The 21,044-nt window shown below is 37.7% G+C and overlaps 1 protein-coding gene across 4 annotated transcripts in view; it reads left to right on the forward strand.

The window, feature by feature from the left end:
• Nucleotides 1-21,044, forward strand: part of LOC109432154 (LIM and senescent cell antigen-like-containing domain protein 1) — a 40,743-nt gene that overhangs the window by 16,327 nt on the left and 3,372 nt on the right. For 3 of the 4 annotated variants that reach the window (XM_062846108.1, XM_062846109.1, XM_019708466.3), the window contains 2 exons: nucleotides 19,853-19,969; nucleotides 20,080-20,385. In XM_062846108.1, coding sequence (XP_062702092.1) covers nucleotides 19,866-19,969; nucleotides 20,080-20,385 — 410 coding nt within the window. In that variant the 5' untranslated portion in view covers nucleotides 19,853-19,865. Of the gene's footprint in view, nucleotides 1-432; nucleotides 1,291-19,852; nucleotides 19,970-20,079; nucleotides 20,386-21,044 lie in introns of those variants that run through there. The other variant, XM_019708462.3, reaches the window with a different exon arrangement.

Genomic DNA, 21,044 nt, shown 5'->3' on the forward strand with positions numbered 1-21,044 from the left:
AAGTGCTCCAACCGGAGAGAAGAAGATCGTGTACTGATTGCCTTATTTGTCTAGACTTGATTTTTTACCGGTCTTCGGGCTTTCGATTGATTACGTTGAAGCCTCCCTACACATCAACGTTGGTTTTACAGTTCTCTGAGGAGGACAAAATCTGCCAACGAAATGTAACTGATTTCAGTCTTCAACGTGATTCGCAGCGGTTTGCATCGTTTTGGCCAAAGCTTCCTAATCAGATTTTGATTACGTTATACGACTGGGGAGATAAGGCCTGATTATAATTCCTTCGCGTATCAGAACCGGTTTCGATATTCGTGACACATTGCCGTTTCTGTTATTCTTTAGTACAAATAGTGCCGCTTTCGGATTCAAATTGTGTTGTGTATATTTATGGATCGGGAAAACCTTATGCATCATAAGAAATTTGTGAGTTATGTCGAATTCGTTTTTGATTCAGTTCCAACCTGGGTTGGAACTGGATGAGATCACAGTTTCAACCCCAACCCGACTTCGGTTTCGCTTGTACTAAAGTTTGTTTGAGTTTGTTTGACGTTTGTTTGTTTACACATTTTCCGCCAATCCAGTTCCAACCCAGGTTCAAAAACGAATTCGACATTAGTGAGATTACAAAGTGTACGGAACTATAGTGACATTACTGAAAATAATCATTGTTTGATTTTCCGAGTTTTAAGTGATAGTTATTCGATTGAACATCGATTGATTACTTGTTGAATAAGCGATTTATACTATGAGTGGATTACAACTTAAACCCATAGCGAACTCCAACTTATACAAGCGCCGAACCACTTCTAAGGAAAACCTTTTGCATGGATCGTACATATCTTCGACTGCAGACAGTCAACACACAGTCACCACAAACGTCTATGCCAATATCTCGGAACCCGCCTCTCAGTCGCATGGGTACCAAGTGGGTCAGCTGGGAGAGAGGCTTTATCAAAACACACCGGATTCGATAAGAAATGCACACCACCATGGAAATGGCGCTGGAGGAGTCTCAAACAGTGCAAATACAAGCCTCAGTCATCGATACGCTGCTGGTGACACTCAGTTTAGTGGTAGTTCTAGTTACAGCGTGTCTTCTGGTAACATAATACGTGATCTGAGCAGTTTAAATTTGAATGCAGTGCATGAACCGCTATCCAAAAGTCAGTATGTGCCACCGGTAAATAGTGAAGAGAGTCTGAGATCATCGAACGGGAAGATCGCAGCAGCACCACCACGCAGAATGGAATCTAAAGAACAGGCCGGACGGTCTAATATGCAAGTGATAGGGTTAGTAAAAAAATAAGTTGAAATATTTTTTTTACAGAATAAAAGTTCACGTGAACTAATACAGCCAATCGATCATAACGAGAACTATTAGTGTTTATTTATTGTCGATGGCGAAAACTGTGACTCATCATGTAGGTTAAATTAGAGTCACGATGTCATTATTAATCCTTCGCTCTCAAATACTATTCGAGAAGAAGGCGATGACGACACCGATTGATTGCGTTGCATGTTATCATACGTGCTTACTCTTAACAAAAATACAAAAAAAAAACCAAATTAATCCACCTAGTGGTGATAGTGCCTTTCTCGTTGAATACGTTCTCACGATCTTTCCGTCGACGTAAGCCAAAGTGTTCTGAATCCTGATACTTTATAAGTAAATCAAGCATTTTATCAAACCCATCATTGAATTGACTCAAAAATTATTGATGGGACATACACAGCTAGCCGCGTTCGGTAATTTTTACCGAAATCTCAACAGCTGAACGTTCGGTAATGGTTTTTTACCGAAATTCTGTAAAAATTACCAAATTTCGGTAAAATGTTATCGTTTATCTGTCAAATTTTAACGAAGTTCGGTAAATGTCACCGAATTTCTCCGGTAAAAAACTTAACGGTTGAGATTTCGGTAAAATATTACCGAAGTCGGTGATTTTTGCTAAGTGTGTAGTACGACTTTATGTTCAACGCAAGGGCGTATCCAGCTTTTCGGTCAGAGGGGGGCAAGAACCCTTAGCTAATTTATACGTACTAGCTTTTATTGGTAAACGCAAAACGATGAAATTGAATTTAATAACATTATATTCTAAAAGCATTATTTAACCCTTTAGCAGTCATGCTGTTCTATTTTGTACAATACGTTGAACAAGCTCGCCTGATCTACACAAATCAACGCGATGACCAATTTCTGGAAGTTAAAGAATTTCTATTTACCCGTGAATTATTTTGCAATGATTTTTTTGTTAAACATTAATAAGAAATTATAACTAAACTCTTTTGAAAATTACGAACGCTTTTGAGGACTCACCTAGAATTTTTTTTGATTATCTGCCAATACTATTCGCTGGAGGAATTCCTCCTGAAATTCCTGATGTATTACAAAACAAAAACCATCAGGTAATCCTGGAGAAGTTCTTGGGAACATACATCCCTGATAAGATGATTGAAGGATTTCTGAAATTTCCGATGGAATTTCTGAATAAATTTTTGAAGAGAACCTGAGAGGAATTTCTGAAGAATTCCTGGACCAATGCTTGGAAGGATCCCCGAAGCAATCCCTGGAAGACTTGCTGACTAAATCCCTGAAGAAACACCTGGATGAATACCAGGAGCGATTCCTACAGTAATGCCTGAAGAATTCCCGGAGAATTTCTGAAAGTATACACTACCCGCCATCAGGCTTGACAGAAACTCCCTCGCGAGAAAATGAGGAAGCGTTTTTGGCGATTTTCTGAGGAGTGAAAATAAAACTCAGAAATCACAACGCAAATCCTCAACAGCATTGAGCGTGAGTTTGCCGCGCAGCGAGGAGTTCGTCCAACACTCATAATTACTTGTTGTGTTTCTCACGTCCACTCACACTCAAAAAGCTCTCGCGAGTTCCACTCCCATACAAAGAAAGACTCTCGAGGCGAAAATCGCACTCAAAAACCCGAAATAATCATCGACTCTTTTTTCGTTCCCCTCTCCCTCGCTCAGTTTTTATTGCCTCTCTGTTTACGGTTCGTTCGCTCCCTCGCGACGAGGGAAAAGCAAAACACCGCTCTAGAGCATGTTGCAAAACTCTTTTGATTTCGAGGAGGATTATCAAGCCTGCCCGCCATAAATATGGAATCGCGTATTGCAACACTCATACTGAATATTGCAGCACCCAAAAAAGTTTGGCATCACCCTAAAATGTGAATATTTCAGGTCTTTGAGGCACAAATCACTTATGACCCCCCTAATTCTCTTTCAAAATGCAACTCGTACCCACAACCTAATTGGCTCTAGGTTTACACTATTTTTCCTCCTTATTTTGGGTGATGCCAAACTTTTTAGGTGCTGCAATACTGAGTATTGCAACGATTTCATATTATTGGTGGGTAGTGTATCTGGAGGAATGCCTTGAAAAACTATGGGAGGAATATCTAGAGAAATTTCTGAAGAGATTTCATGAGGAAATCATAGATGCATTTCTGGAGGATTCTTAGTAGGAAATTCCGGAGAAATGCCTAGAAAATCAGAAGAAAGGATTTCCCAGAGAAAATCTTAGATAATTTTCTGGAGGAATTCTTGGAGAAACCCCTGAATAAATTTCTGGGAAAATCTCTAGAGAGAATCCTAGAGGAATGCTTGGAGAAATTTGTGAACAAATTCCTGGCGTAATACCTGGATGAATCCTTGGAGCAATTTCTGGAAGAAATTCTGGAGGAATTCTTGGTGAAATCTCCGAAGGAATTACTGGAGAATTTTCTGAAAAAAAAAACCTTAAAGAAATTGCAGAAGGATGTCCTGGAAGAATCCTTTGACTAATTTCTAGAAGATTTCCTGGTGGATTTTCTGGGAATATCCCTGGAGAAATTCGTGGTGAAATCCCTGGAAATCTCTGGAGGAATTCCTGGAGAAATGTCTGGAGGAATCTCTGTAAAATTTCTCAGTCCTCAGTCCTCAAAAGGAATTCCTGAAGGAATCCCTGAGGAAATCCTTGAAGAAATTTGTGGAGAAATCCCCGAAGAAATCTCTGGAGGAACTCCTGGAGAATTTCCTGGAAGAATTTTTGAAGAAATCCCTAGAGGATTTCCTGGAGAAATCCTTGGAGAAACTTCTGAAGGATTCCCTGAAGGAATTTTCGAAGGATTTCCTGGAGGAGTCCCTGGGAAAATCCTTGAAAAATCATGGAGAAATTTCTGGAGGAATCTCTGAAGCAATTCGTGATGAAATTTCAGGAGAAATGCCTGTAGGAATCCCTAGAAGAATTGCTGACATAATTTCTGAAGGATGTCCAGGACCAAATCCTGGAGGAATTCATGATTCCTGGGATATTCATGATTCCTGAAGGAATTCCTGGAGGAGTCCCTGGATAAATTCCTGGATAAAATCTTGAAGAAATTTCTATAAGAATTCTCGTGGGAATTGCTGAAGTAATCCATGATGGAATTCCTGGAGGAATCTCTAGAGGAATTTTTGAAACAATTATTGGATGAATTTTGAGACAAAACTCCAGAAGAATTCTGGGAGATTCATATTTCTATTTCGATTATTTTTCTATTGCTGAAAAAATCACTTGAGAAAACCCTGGAGGAATTTGTAGTGGAATTCCTCGATAAATCCTCGCAAAAAAATCCTGAATGAATCCCTGGGAGAATCCTTGAAGTAATTTGTAAAGAAATCCCTGGAGGAATCCCTAGAGAAACTCCTAGAAGAATCCCTGAAATATTCCTGAAGGTATTCCTTCAGGAACTTCCTGGAAGAATTTCTGGAAAAAATCACTAGAGGATTTGCTGGAAGAATCCCTAGAGGAACTTCTGGAGGATTTCCTGGAGAAATCTTCGAAAGATTTCCTGGGGTAATCCCTGGAGAAATTCGTGGATAAATCCTCGAAGCAATTCATGGAGAATTCTCAGGAGAAATTCCTGGAAAAATGCCTGGAGGAATTCCTGAAAAAATCCTGAGGTTATTCTAAGATGAATTTGTGAAAAAAAAATCCCCGGAAGATTTTCCGGAAAAATTCTTGGAAAAATTGTTGATTATCATACTGAATGATCTTGTACCGACTTTTCGAACCCTCTAAGCAGAAATGCTCTTCGAATGAGTGTAAACAGTTTCGTACCTTTTAATTTTGCCCTATTTTGCTTATCCTTTGACAGATACGTGTATTTCGACTACCACTTGTAATCTTCAGTGTCAGTGTCAGTGGATAACTGACACTGAGGAAGATTACAAGTGGTAGTCGAAATACGCGTCTCTGCCAAAGGATAAGCAAAGTAGGGCGGAATTAAAAGGTACGAAACTGATTACACTCATTAGAAAATACTGAAGAATGTTCAGGAAGAAATTGCTCCTAGAGATTAATTCCTAGAGAAGTTACAGGAGGAATTCCTGAAGAAATTCTTGGGGTAGTTCCTAGAGAATTTCCTGGATAAAATTCTGGAGGTATGCCTGTAGGAATTTCTTGAGATTTTCCTTTGGGAATTGCTGAGGCAATCCTCGAAGGAATTCCTGGAGGAATATCTGGAGGGATTCTTGTAAAAAATACTGGATGAATATCTGGGGGAATCTCTAGAAAAACTATGGGAGAAATTTCTGTAAAAAATCTCTCAGAAATTCCTGGAGGAATTTCTAGAGTAATTTCTGATGAAATCTTCGGAAGAGCTTCTGAAGGAGTCCCTGAGGGAATCCTTGATGAAATTTGTGGAGAAATCCCTGGAAAAATCCCTGATGAAGTTCCTGGGTGATTGTTAGCGGAATTAGTGGAGGCAAATCTGGAATAATACTTAGTGGAATTCCTGGAAAAAATCCAAAAGGTTTTCCTAGAGAAAATCCTGGAAGAGTTTCTGAAGGAATCCTTAAAGGATTTCCTGGGGAAATTCCTGGATGAATTGCTGGCATTATTTATGAAGGAAATCTTTGATTATTTCCTGGTGATGTCCCTGGAGATATCTCTGAAGAAATTCCTGGAGTAATTTCTGGAGGAGTTTCTAAAAAAGATCCTGGAATAAATCCTGGAGATTCCTTGCATTTCTGGAGGAATCCCAGGAATAGTTCCTGAAACAATCCCAGGAGAAACTCCTGGGAAATTCTTGGAGGAATTTCTGGAGGAGTCGCACTATGGGGCGGCTCCATACAAAGTGGTGGCCAAAAATATGTTTTTGGTTTTTCCGCAATTTTTTGGAAGTATTCTAGTAAGATTAGCATAACATTAGTCAAATTTATGTATTTTCATCACATCTGGAAGCTAAAACTAGTATTTAACCCAGTTAGGAACAACTTATTCCTGAACAATTAACTTAAACGTTTCTTTTTTATTTTTGAGCAATTCAAATGTAAATCAAAACTAGAATAAGATTGCCATGCATAAGATAAAACAGGAGAGGTGGAGGTGAAAGCAACCCCCCCCCCCCCCCTTCGATGCAAATCTGACCCCCCTCCCATTTTTCAAATGTTATATATGAGTATTGTTTTATCGATCATGTATTTAGGTAAAAAATTGTTTATCTGCCAAGAGCCCCCCCCCCCCTCCAACTTATCTGCCACCACCTCCCCCCCACTACTGTAATATTGGTTCAAACTCGTCGAAAGGATACTTTTGATACTTTTTTAATATGCTTCTATTATTTTACTGAACACATATCAACTTCAATAACTAAGTTGATGATTTGTCTTCATGTTTTATACTGCAGCAATGAATATCCCAAGTAACCAGTAAGCATTTAAAATAGCATTCCTTCAGCATTATAGTAGCCTTTACGACAAGGCGTTTAATGCTAATTAGCCGTATATGCGCCTATAGTGCTACCTCACAGCAGGTTTTGGCAAAATAACGGGCTGTCTTAGTGCTATCCCTTCAGGAACGTCGTGACGAAATGTCAAAGAAGCGTAACGCCTCGTCGAGCAAAAAAAAAAACAAAAATAGATTGTCGTCTGTTTCTCGTTCTCTCAGCCTGCTTCCCCGCTTCATCGTCCTTCCATATTCCAGCCGGTGCTAGGTGGTACTTTTTTGCTGATTTTTGTAGTGATGTAGGTTTGAACTTACGATCCGGAGATTGATTAATCATATCTGCTTCGGATTATGTTGCTCCTGATCCACGATGCTAAAGCTGTCCCGGTGGCGTGCGTTGATTTAATCGCCAATATAAAGAATGATTCGAAAACAGCTTCAGATTCAACATCCAAAACTTGTTTTCAATGAGATATTTCATTGTGGTAGAGCATTACGATCCCTTCTTTTAAATATCTGTGGAATATGATTGTTTCTTCCCTCTTTCAAACAATCCTATGATCCACCAAAGCATCCACCTATTCGGCACATATTTTCCGACGAAATGATAAATAATTGGTGATTTTTTGATGGACAAGTTCCCAATCCAATCCAGCTGCAGTAATGTTTTCTTTGGTGCTTTTGGATGAGTAGGGGAAAATGAAGAAACAAATAAGATGCACAAATTTGTAAATAGAAGCATAGGCTCTGTAAGAGAGAGACAAAATGTGTTGCCAAATGCGTAACATATCTCCCAACCTTTTTGCTCCTAGCATTAAAAGAGCAGTTGAAAAGCATTCTGCATGCTCCCAGGTGAAACCACTTTAAGCAGTTGAAATGCTAATTAACAGCCGAAAGCTTTTGAGCAGCACAGCTTATGCTAACTCAGGGCAGCTATGCATTCGAACTGCTCATGTAAGGCAGCAAGCAGTTTAAATGCGTAATACGGGCTGATACACGGCTTATTCAAATGCTTAGTGGTTACCTGGGTATACTGCTAAATAGAACATCATTTTCATTGATAATTTATTATGATATTTTATTAATTAAGTTTCAAGAGACAGAGCTTAATCAAATTCACAAGCAATATCTACTCATTTTTCTGTTCAGGTGACATCATTCCATATAACTTTTTGGGAATTTTAAATATTTTAGATTCACTTTCACGATTTTTGAGAACATGGCCAATCAAATTCACCATATTTGAATCGTTATGTCTATATGCAGTTTTTCTATAGTGTCCACATTATCGCAAAACATATTTAACATCGTTTCCAAGTTCAGAATAAGCGTCGCGCCAATTGTTTTTTTTTTTTTATTTTTCAAAGCTTTTTTTTGCGTGAGCCTTTTGCTATCCATTATAAAAATATTGTGCTACGTCCCAGGTAACCACTAAGCATTTGAATAAGCCGTGTATCAGCCCGTATTACGCATTTAAACTGCTTGCTGCCTTACATGAGCAGTTCGAATGCATAGCTGCCCTGAGTTAGCATAAGCTGTGCTGCTCAAAAGCTTTCGGCTGTTAATTAGCATTTCAACTGCTTAAAGTGGTTTCACCTGGGAGCATGCAGAATGCTTTTCAACTGCTCTTTTAATGCTAGGAGCAAAAAGGTTGGGAGATATGTTACGCATTTGGCAACACATTTTGTCTCTCTCTTACAGAGCCTATGCTTCTATTTACAAATTTGTGCATCTTATTTGTTTCTTCATTTTCCCCTACTCATCCAAAAGCACCAAAGAAAACATTACTGCAGCTGGATTGGATTGGGAACTTGTCCATCAAAAAATCACCAATTATTTATCATTTCGTCGGAAAATATGTGCCGAATAGGTGGATGCTTTGGTGGATCATAGGATTGTTTGAAAGAGGGAAGAAACAATCATATTCCACAGATATTTAAAAGAAGGGATCGTAATGCTCTACCACAATGAAATATCTCATTGAAAACAAGTTTTGGATGTTGAATCTGAAGCTGTTTTCGAATCATTCTTTATATTGGCGATTAAATCAACGCACGCCACCGGGACAGCTTTAGCATCGTGGATCAGGAGCAACATAATCCGAAGCAGATATGATTAATCAATCTCCGGATCGTAAGTTCAAACCTACATCACTACAAAAATCAGCAAAAAAGTACCACCTAGCACCGGCTGGAATATGGAAGGACGATGAAGCGGGGAAGCAGGCTGAGAGAACGAGAAACAGACGACAATCTATTTTTGTTTTTTTTTTTTGCTCGACGAGGCGTTACGCTTCTTTGACATTTCGTCACGACGTTCCTGAAGGGATAGCACTAAGACAGCCCGTTATTTTGCCAAAACCTGCTGTGAGGTAGCACTATAGGCGCATATACGGCTAATTAGCATTAAACGCCTTGTCGTAAAGGCTACTATAATGCTGAAGGAATGCTATTTTAAATGCTTACTGGTTACTTGGGGTACTTCAACTTTTGAGGTACAGTAGACGTTCGATAACTGCAACATGTTTGCATTTCACTTAACGAATGAATTTCGATAACTGCAAAATTTGGCAGATGTCATAGAACTGTCAGTTGCTGCAGAATGCAGTCAATATGCATTTGAAAAACATCACATTGCAGCAAAACTGCATGAGAAAAACATCGCATCGCTGTTGACATTTCATTATGACGGATAGCGGTGCGCTAACTGCAAAATTGTTGCACTTGGCGGACTTGCAGTTAAAAAGCATTGCAGTTAAAGCTTTTGCACTGAGCGAACGTCTACTGTAGTCGTTCTTCTTTAGTAAGATCAAAATTATATTTTGCCTTGATATAGTCAAATACTTTTGTTGCATTAACTATTTGAGATTTTTTTTAGATTTAAAGTAACGCCACAGATAAACAGACGTCTCACTCTACGCAGTTCCCATCGTTTCTCTTTTTAACGCAATTAGCATTGGACGATTATGTTTTCGTGATGCTGATTTTTATCGCATTTTGTCCCAAGTGATATGTCTGCTTGTCTGTGATAACACGATGCTCCTATGTTCCATATTACCACAAACAATTATTTTCAGATTTGTTTGCGTTGAATTAACTACTGTGCTATATTCACGTTGCTAGCGTTGAGATTGAAAACGAACTTATAAATTGAAAATATTATCCTCGTCTTTTAAGTACAAGTAGGTAGTTTTTAGTAAAATTAATATATAAGACGTGGTGTTTCTTTCCCTGTTGCTAAATGTGTATTGAAAATATAAACAAAATTTCCGTGAACAAAAGAAGTATTTTAGTCCAGATGGATTGATACAGTTTATATATGGAACGATAATTTTCGGACAGTTTTTATCCATTTTTAACATAAAAGTAATTAAGTGTGTAACATTTTTAAGACCTAATTTTACAATTAACAGTACCACCTTTGAAGCACTGTTTAATTTGTACGATTTTTTTTTGTTTATGCTCGCATAATCAATAAACATAGTTAACAAAAAAATAACAAAAAAATCAATTTTTCGGGCTTGGGCCAAAATGACGCTCATCCGCAGCTGGATTCGCGTTCCGCAGATACTATAGACCCCATACTAAACTGTGGAGGTGGTCTCTTGAGACTGCTCGACCCTGCTTGTTAGATATAGACCAACTTAGGCAAAAAATGTTGTTTTTGTCAATAATTACTCATTTTTTTACTAATTTCAATTAATTGTGTAACCCCAACAACACACCCGTTTTAAAGTTCAGACAATAACATTTCCATCGGTGGATTCAAATCCAAAATTAAACCGTTTTTTCACTGAGAAAACTGCATTTGTTTAAAATGCATTTTTTCTACAATTTTCACTATTTTTCTTAGTCTGATATCTGTGGGGCAATGAGTTTCCATCACAGAGGGCTGAAATTTTGGGAATCTAGGTTTGAACTATCTGGCTCTCAAATGGTATATAAGACACGTCATTCAAAGCAAGTCAATTTTTCGATTTTTGGCCACCACTTTCCCCATAGTGGAGTCCCTAGAGCATTTTCTGGTGGAATATCTGGTACAATTCCTGGAAGAATCGCTGAAAAAATTCCTGGAGAAATCTCAGCAAGAATCCAAGAATCTTTGTACTGCGCACTAGTTCGTCCAATTCTGGAGACCGCTGCTATTGTTTGGACGCCGAATGATATTTCCTGGACACTGAGGATTGAAAGGGTACAACGGAGGTTCATCCGTCTAGCTCTTCGTCATTTACCGTGGCGTGATCCGTTGAATCTTCCGGAATATTCTGCTCGTTGCCAATTGCTTGGAATAGACACCCTACAGAAAAGGCGTAAAGTTCAGCAAGCGATGTTTGTGGCCAAATTGCTAAGGAATGAAGTTGACTCTCCTGATCTCCTCTCCATGATGAACATCCGTGCTATTCAGCGACCTCTCCGGCAACGCGCATTACTGTCGGCCAGGTTTCACCGAACAACATATGGTTTTAATGATCCGATGTCGAAGATGATACGAACATTCACGTTGGTTGAGGATCTTTTTGAATTCGAAGAATCGTCGCAAAGCTTTAAAAATAAGATTAATCGTTCGTCCATATTGTAAATGTTATTGTGTTTAGTTATGTTGTTTTTATTCATTAAGACTTTCAGGTCAGATGGATTATATGTAAATAAATAAAAAAAAAAGAAAATATCCTTGGGAGAATGCCCAGGAGAATTCCTGGTGGCATTCTTGGAGGATTCCCTGAAGTAATTACTGGAGAAATATTTGGAGGAATTCCTGCAAGAGTCTCTGGAAAACATCCTTGGATGAATATCTTGAAGAATTCCTGGATAAATTTCTGGTGGAATTCTTGGAAAAATCCTGGAAGCAGTTACTGGAGGAATCTCTGAAGGAATGGCTGGAGGAAGTTCTGAAGTCCTGAATGCATTGAGGAAACCCTGGAGGATTTCTTGGAATCTCTGAAAAAAAATCTTGTATGAATTCTTCGAGGGATTTCTGGAGGATATCCTAGAGGAATGCTTGTAGGAATTCCTGAAGAAATCTCCAGAGGAACTCCTGGAGAAATCTCTAGTGGAATTTCTGGCGAATTTTCTGAAGGATCCTCTAGATGAATTCCTGGAGAAATTTTTAGGGAAATTCCTGCAGGAATTCATTGTGGAATCCCTGGAAAAATCCAAAGGAAATTCCTAAAGAAATTCTTGGATAAATCTCTTGAGGAATATATAGAGGAATACCAGGAATAATTCCTGAAGAAATCGCAGATAGAATTCTTGGAGAAATTCTGAAGCAATCCTAAGAAGAGTTCTTGAAGAAACTTTAGAAAGAATCCCCGAAGCAATTTTAAGTGGAATCCTTAAGGGAATCCCTAAACAGCTCCTGTAGGAAGTACTGGATTAATTACAGGAGGAGTTCTTAAAAGAATTCCAAGAGGAACTTCTGAAGGAGTTTTTAACCCTTCAGCGCGTGCGCTGTTGTAAAAAGTACAACACTACCAAAAAACCTCGCTTTTCATATACAGCGCGAGCACGGTGGAGTTTCGGTTGCTTGATGGCGCGCGTCCTGAAAGATTAAAAGTGTTCCTAGGGGATCCTTGTTAAATTTAAAATAATCCCTGGAGTTGATCCTGAAAGAAACACTGAAGAAATTCCCCTCTGGATAAATTCTTGAAGGAAACCTGGAGGAATTTCTGAAGAAATCCAATGAGGAATCCCGGAGGCAATCCCATGAGGAATTCCTTAGGAAATCCCAGGAAAGCTTTGTCAACAAAATCCTGGAAAAATTTCTGTAAAAAAATATGGAGTAATTCATGTCTGCAATAATTTTTGGACGAATTATTGTTGGAACCTTTGGATGGACTCCCAAAATGAAGTTTTGTACAGTCTTTTTGGAATTCCTAGATTAATTTTCAGCTAATCTCTAGTAAAATTTCCTGTATAAGAGTTTCTGGAAAACATTCCTGCTGAAATACTTCGAATCGTTCCAGATTGAATTATTGGAGCAATCTCTAGTGGAATTCTTGAATGAATATATGGATATGAAAAAATCTTTGAAGGAACAGAAAACCTAAAAGAAATTCTGTTGACATTCCTATGGAAATCCCTGGAGAAATTCCTGGAGGAAACCTGGAAAGAAACACTGGAGGCACCTCTAAATATATCCCAGGAGAAATTCCCAGAGGAATGTCTGGTGAAACCCACAGAGGAACCAATCAATGATTAAATCAGTAAAGGAAGGATTCTGGAGTAATTTGTCGATGCATTCTTGCAGAAGTATCTGTTAAAATTTCTGAAGAAATCGTGGGAGGTATTCTTGAAGTATTTCTTGGAACAAGCCTTGAAACAATCACTGTCGGAACCCAGCAAGATGCTCATGGAAGAATTCACCAAGGAGAAACTCCTGGAGAAGTCCCTTGAGAAATTTCTGAAAGAATTCCTGAAGAAGTTCCTGAATAAATGCCTAAAAATTTTTTTGAAGTTGTCCTTGAAAAAATTCGTAAAACAGTCCCAGGTATTTCGCCCTTAGAATGACGTTTGTTTGAATCGAATACTAGTGGGAGTTCGTGTAGCAGTAGCATATACAGGGGTTACTCAAAATAACTGGGACAGGTAAAATTTTCACTTTTCAAAAAATGTTCAACTCGCTGTAACTTTTCGAAAAGTGCATCAAATATTCTCAATTTTTTACTGTAAGTTCATCAACTAGTTGTGTATCAGTGGTCCAATTTTGGAGAAGATCGGACCATTGTCCACGGAGTTATAAAGATTCTAGAAAAAGGTAAAATTATCCGATAGCCAACTTTGAGCTGTAATATCTCCGGATTCAATGAACCAAATGCAATAAAATTTTTACCATTCATGACTTGTATAATGAGCTATGAAAAACCTTTGACATAACTTAAAATTCTTAACACGGAAGAAAATTATAACGATTAGATTATTTTTCTAATAAAACACCAAATTATCCAAAACTTCAACATCGTTTCAAAATTCAAGATGCAAATTATAGTTCAATTAATTTCCCTCTAAATGACTTATATATAAATGTGTTTTGAAGGAAAGTTACAACATAGCCGCTAATAAATTTAAAAAGTAATGGGATGTATATTAGAAATTGATGAATTTACTAAAAAATCGTGAAATGAATGAAATCGTTATAATTTTTTCTTTTGTTAAAAATTTAAAGTTAAATTAAACGTTTTTAAAAGTTCATCATATAAGTCATGAATGGTCAAAATTTCATTGCAATCAGTTCATTGAATCCGGAGATATAACAGCTCAAAGTTGGCTATCGGATAATTTTACCTTTTTCTAGAATCTTTATACCACCGTGGACAATGGTCCGATCTTCTCCAAAATTGGACCACTGATACACAACTAGTTGATGAACTTACAGTAAAAAATTGAGAATATTTGATGCACTTTTCAAAAAGTTGCAGCGAGTTGAACATTTTTTGAAAAGTGAAAATTTTACCTGTCCCAGTTATTTTGAGTATCCCCTGTAACTGCACTCTATAGCAGCATAGGGAATCGTGCCACCGCCCAGGCTTCTATATTCGTCTGTTTTCCACTATAACTCAGTCAAATTTGAACCAATTGACACAACTTTTGGAATGTGGTGAGATAGGTATAGTATCTACTCGTGTACAACATTTCAAGTCAATTGGTTTAAAATTGACTGAGTTATAGTGGAAAACAGACGAATATAGAAGCCACCGCCCAAGGACGCGATACCCTATTAAAATTATTTGGTAAGATTGATAAGATGATAAGATTGAGAGAAATACTTGGCGAAATTTCCTGTGGTTTTCGAGTGAAAAGGTTCGATAATTGTGAATTAAAACTTTAATTTTTAGAATAGTTATTTTTTCTGGAACTCTGAATAATTGATAATCTTTAAATTGGCTCGAATCAGAAAAGAAAATCTGTCGGCCAGAGGGAGGGGAGGGGGTGGCAACGGCTCCCCCCTGCCTTCCTCTGGCTACGCCCATGGTTCAACGTATGAGTAGAGCTGAAATATATCAGACTTCTCAGTTGACTGCTTGAGCATCTTCACTAGCACTGGAGGCCAATCAATATCTAGATGATACTTATAAGCTAAGATATAAGTTTTAACACAATTACAGATCGCTTTGTGTTTTTTTCTGCACACTTAAGACTATACTTAATTATCATATCATAGGTTACAACATTCATGTAAAATTTGACAAAAAAAATGCAAGCATGTGAAATTTCCCATACAAACTTCAACCACATTACAGAGCGCGAGGGCGCAACCAGTTGCATCAAAATTTTATCCAGTAATTGGCTTCTTTAGCGGTGTTGAGACAATTCCATATTCTGAATCTGCATGTTAAACTGAGCCGAAATCCAAATTTTCATCAATTTTGGTGCCCGGGAACCTATTTAAAAATCAATTTGAAGTTTGTATGGGAGCGATTTGTCGAATCACCCCTTGTCGCATTTTGTACTGGGCGCAGCTGTCAGGCAGTTGCCCAGCTGTCAAAAGGTGATTTCAAAAAATCTCTATGAAATTGATTTTAGGTATCAAAAGAAAGTTCTAAAAATCTGAAAAAAATCATAGTGACTCAGAAAGAGGTGCTCTTTCGTATAAAATCCAAAAATCATTACATTTTACAAAATTTAAAAATCCAATTGTCCAGTAAATTGTTCGGGGTTGATGTGATTAATTTTAAATTTTACCATACAACGTTGACTCATCATACTGTATATTTACTAGCGTGGTTCAAAAAATCGTTATTGCTCCACACCGCTTATTCGATTCGTAACCAGATTCTATGCCTTTTCACAAAATTTGAGCTGATTTGGTTGAAAATTGAGACTGCACAAGGCCTTCAAAGTTTGTATGGGAATTACTATGGAACAACGATGTTTTTCATTCAATCGTCCATAGCATTTCCCCAAGTGCCCTAGAGGATTGATTGACCCTTGGTATTCCTAAACTACTCTATCAGCTACATGGGTTTGGTTCACTTTTATGTTTGCTGGACCGATCCGAACCATTTTCAATAGAAAACAATGAGACCAGATTCCGCGTCGAATGACCCGTTGGTCATTTAAATCGGTTCAGGTTTACTGCCAAAGTGAATTTATTTGTACACACACATACATACACACAGACATCACTTCAATTCGTCGAGCTGAGTTGATTGGTATATATGACTGGACCCTCCGGGCCTTCTACCAAAAAGTCATTTTTGGAGTGAACATATAGCCTTTCCAGTACACTTAGTGTACGAGAAAGGCAAAAAGACACAACCTTAGCCTTAACCCTTCGTTTTGAGTATAATTATTTATTCATGGTACCAGCTATTCAATCATTGAAATGCAGCAGCAGTTAGTTGAATTGCACTTTCAATCAACCAATGGAATTTGGGCTTGTCATTTTTAATTTGCATCATTGAGAGTTCCGCGCTTTATGAAATCAACGACGGCGCCGGCCACGCCCTTATGGTCATTGTGGATGGGCAAAATGTTAGTGTTGCATCCGTTGCTACTAAGAGACCGCGATCACCTCTGCGTACACGGAGACTAATTTCGTTCGTTTGAAACAAAAATATTCATGTTTATTCGGTAAACAGATAAAGTATTTAAAACTAAAATATTAATTTTTAAAACTAACTCAATTACATATTGATTTCTATAATACCCATTGAAGAGCCCCCCGTTCCGCCGTCGAGAACATAAACAAAACTCTCAAGTTCCAGCTGCAGCACCAAACAAGATTTCCTCTTGCAAAAAAAGTCAAGTTTCACCAAAAGTTTCCAAGAAATCCCATTGATTTCGGGAGCGTATGTTATCTACATGATGTTGGCATTAAAAGTGCCACGCGGGAAGTGGGTTTTCCTAGAGAAGGAAATGTAAATTTTGTAAATTTAATTGGAAAAATATTTCCGTAGGGCCGACCTGCCACAAAAAAAAACAAAAAACTTTACATTTGTTTCTAACATAACCTGTCAGAAGCTGCATGTTTGTTTCAAAAATGGACTGAATTTACTTCAAATGTGACGTTCGATTTGCTCCAAACGGTTTTATTTTTGTTGCCAGAACAAATTGAGAATTTATTTGAGTTTACCTGAAATATTTTTGATTTTGCCATGCTTTTTTCTGCGTGCACGGAGACAAATTTCGTTCGTTTGAAACAAAAATATTCATGTTTATTCGGTAAACTGATAAAATATTTAAAACTAAAATATTAATTTTTAAAACTAACTCAATTACATAATGATTTCTACAATACCCATTGAAGAGCCCCCCGTTCCGCTGTCGAGAACATAAACAAAACTCTCAAGTTCCAGCAGCAGCACCAAACAAGATTTCCTCTTGCAAAAAAATTAAATTTCGCCAAAAGTTTCCACGAAATCCTATTGATTTCGGGAGTGTATGTTATCTACATGATGTTGGCATTGAAAGTGTCACGCGGGAAGTGGGTTTTCCTAGAGAAGGAAATGACTTTGTAAATTTAATTGGAAAACAAATATTTTCGTGGGGCCGACCTGCCACAAAAAAAAACAAAAATTCTTACATTTGTTTTTAACATAACCTGTCAGAAGATGCATGTTTGTTTCAAAAATGGATTGAATTTGCTTCAAATGCGACGTTCGATTTGCTCCAAACAGTTTTATTTTTGTTGCCAGAACAAATTGACAATTTATTTGAGTTTACCTGAAATATTTTTGATTTTACCATGCTTTTTTCTGCATGTATGCACATGGCAACTGTGTTATTTGTGTGTAAACGCTGTTACTTGAATTGACGGACTAAACAACCTGTCTCCAGTAAGTATACAAACGATTGTCGCTGTAACACTACCTAAAACTCCATATTGTTTACAATAAAACAATAGCATGGAACGAGCTCATCAATTTAATGATTTAAATTCAAACTAATATGTTCTTGGGGTCCAAAGTTCGATCGTTACCCTACTATTAGGAGTTTTTGACACAGAAGATTGATTGTAGTTATTAAATAACTACAAAAATGTTTCGCTTTTCAATTCATGGAACACGAAATCAGCTTGTACGAGTATTTCAATGCCAAAAAACTTTAACTTCCAACACTTGAGTGAATAACATTATTCCATAATATCGAAACCAAGAATTAAATTGGAACAGGGACGTATCAGACCTCAGCACAATTGTGCTGGTCCTAATTTGACCGTAAAAAGTCTACAAATGGATAGAGTAGCCGAAGAAGAGAAACTTTAATCCTAGAAGATGTTTATTTCAAAAGAGAAAAAAATATCAGATAATCATTGAGTTTTCGGCGGAATTCTGGAGTTAATTTTAGGTGACATTTCACATGAAAACAAATTCTAGGCAAAACTTATGAAAACATTTGTGACAGAGTCCATTGAGAACTTCTTGAAAGATGGAATATAGTTTTTTTTTATGTAGAACAGGCTAGATTTGTTGATGAATTTCATGGAAAAATATTACTTATAATGTAATCCATAATTTGAACTAATTGTTGCCAGACTGCAAAAGTTCCTGATTTTGAAAATGTGTTCATATTTTAGAAAAAGTGTTCAGTAATCCACATTAAAGTCCCAGTTAAATGATCACTTTTATAAATGCAATGTTGTCATTACTTTTTTCAAGGATTTATACAGTACCTAATTCCAATAATCCAATTAGTAAAAAGTTGAATCAAATGTTTTTACTAAAGTTCGCTGAGTCAGCGAGTAAAATTTAAAAATTTCACTATTTTTGTATGGAGAAACTCCGAGATTTCTCCAAGAAACTCTTTACGAAGTTTGTGTTAAAATGTTTGATGTAAATCCTGAAGGTTTCAAAATTTTGATAACTTCGATGTGATTGTGACCTTTTATCGTTTTGTAAGAGTTTTTGGTAAAATTCTGATGGATAGTATAGAAACGATATTGTGGCTCAATTCCTGGAAAATCAAACATTTATCAAGATTCGTGCATCATTTTTAACAAGAGTCGTTTCAAGAGTATCACGCTGACAAACAAGGTCACAAACTTGAGCTTTGTGTATGAAAAAACATCCTTTGAAAAATAACTTTTGTCACCTAGTGTAATTGTAAAATACCTTCTAATTTTTAATTCCTTTAAAATTTGGGGATTTTGACCGAAAGAATTCAGCAAAACCGTTTTAACTTCGTCAAAAATTTTCCATTATATAGGTCCCCAGTTGGTTCTTAACCGTAACCGACTAAAGAGTAACTGTAGATACTGTAATTTTCTATCATCGCCTTAATGATCATCAATTTATGCATAATATCGACTGTAAAATTTCAGATGCATAATTTTTTTCACAATTAAAAAAAACAAACACCTTACCGTCTTCAGCAAGAAGCTGCACAGACTGAACATTACTACACTAACACTAGAACACTAGACAACAGACAACACAAAAAGTTTTCTCCTACTGGAGTGGGAATCGTTCCCACACTTCGAGACATACGAAATGCTCAAGGGCAGACTAGTTAGAAGCTCAAAATGGCCGCCATAATGGTCGACTTTTGCATCTACTCACGATTTTAAACGCACAAATCTCATGAAAAATAAAACCAGCCCCCCTTATTATAGGCTTATTACAAGTGAGCAAATACCAACCGGGATTTCAAGACGTTTGTGCTTAAACGACTGGCGCCACTAACCGCACGATCAGGAAGCTCACAATTTACCAGGGTATGATGCAGTATACCAAGATTTTATAAATCAAAATCAGCTCAATTTTTTGGTTAGCCTTTGATAATATGTTTTCAATCAAGAGTCACTGTTTAGTCACATTTTTTTACTATTTGTAAGTCACTATTTTCGTAAACTTGGTCACTATAACTACTTTTACCATCAGTTCTTGCCACCAGCTTTGGATTCCAGTACTAAATTTTACAATCAATTTAATTTTAATGCAGCACACCATCTCACTATTGGATTAAAAGATATACTTTCTCCTAAATGATATGATTTTAGTTTGGTGGGTTGGCATGCACAGCTAGTATAGGTATTTATCGCTGTTAACATGATTATCATATTTGGAATTTGAGATTGGAACCAACAACGCATAATTTATTGCTTCTGGAGGCCTTAACAAAGCTTATTGACAAATGTCCATTTGCTGTTATTGGAATTACATGTGTTCTCTCGAATAACAATATATTTTATTTTCTCTACTTTTAGAATTTCACCGAACATGTCGCTGGGTACAATGATTTGTACCCGATGTGACGAGGGTTTTGAACCGCATGAGCGAATCGTCAATTCGAACGGCCAGCTTTGGCACACCCAGTGTTTTGTGTAAGTGCAAGTGCATTCTAGGATTCTAAATCTCAGCAGTAGAACAAACTAATATGCTTTGTCCCATTTCAACATAACTACTTCAAATAATTAAACCGTTTCAATTTTAGGTGCGCTCAATGCTTCCGCCAGTTCCAAGACGGAATATTCTACGAATTCGAGGGGCGCAAGTACTGCGAGAAGGATTTCCATATCCTGTTTGCGCCATGCTGCAACAAGTGCAACGATTTTGTCATCGGTCGCGTTATCAAGGCTATGGCGGCCAACTGGCACCCGGACTGTTTCACGTGCGAGCAGTGCAATATTCCGCTGGCGGATTCGGGCTTTATTCGCAACCAAAACCGTGCGCTTTGCCACGACTGCAACCAGAAGGAGAAAGCCGATGGGCTGGGGAAGCATATGTGCAACAAGTGCCAGTAAGTATCGGTTTAGTATTATTTGATTAACATTCCTGTGGTACATAAATTACATTTATTTGTTCAACATCACATTTAAGATAAGACATAAGAACGTTACAATACTCGGTTTACGATCTCCATCCTCGGTCACGCCCAATGCCTATCAGATCACATTCTACCTGGTCCGCCCATCGTGCTCTCTGCAGTCCACCTCTTCTTGTGCCAACCGGATCAGTGGCTAATGCCAAATTTCCAGAGTGTTTGTCCGGCATTCTCGCAACATTTGCTACCGGTTCGTATGTCATCTATCTCAACACTACTGCCAAGGATTGTTCTGTCTCGCTGAGTTTCATCTACCAACATGTACCTACTTCATTTTTTACGCATACATACATACATACATTTATTTGTTCAACATCATTAAGACAAGACATAATCAACAATAGTACGCCACAATAATCGGTTTGTGGCTGCCGCTCTCCATTCTCGGTCGCGCCCAATGCTCGCCAAGTCACGCTCCACCTGGTCCGCCCATCGTGCTCTCTGCGCTCCACGCCTTCTTGTGCCAACCGGATCCGTTGCAAACACCAGCTTTGCAGGGTTGTTGTCCGGCATTCTTGCAACATGCCCTGCCCACCGTATCCTTCCGGCTTTGGTTACCTTCTGGATGCTGGGTT

The sequence above is a fragment of the Aedes albopictus genome, chromosome 1, assembly GCF_035046485.1.
Source record: "Aedes albopictus strain Foshan chromosome 1, AalbF5, whole genome shotgun sequence".
In the NCBI taxonomy this organism is placed as follows: domain Eukaryota; kingdom Metazoa; phylum Arthropoda; class Insecta; order Diptera; family Culicidae; genus Aedes; species Aedes albopictus.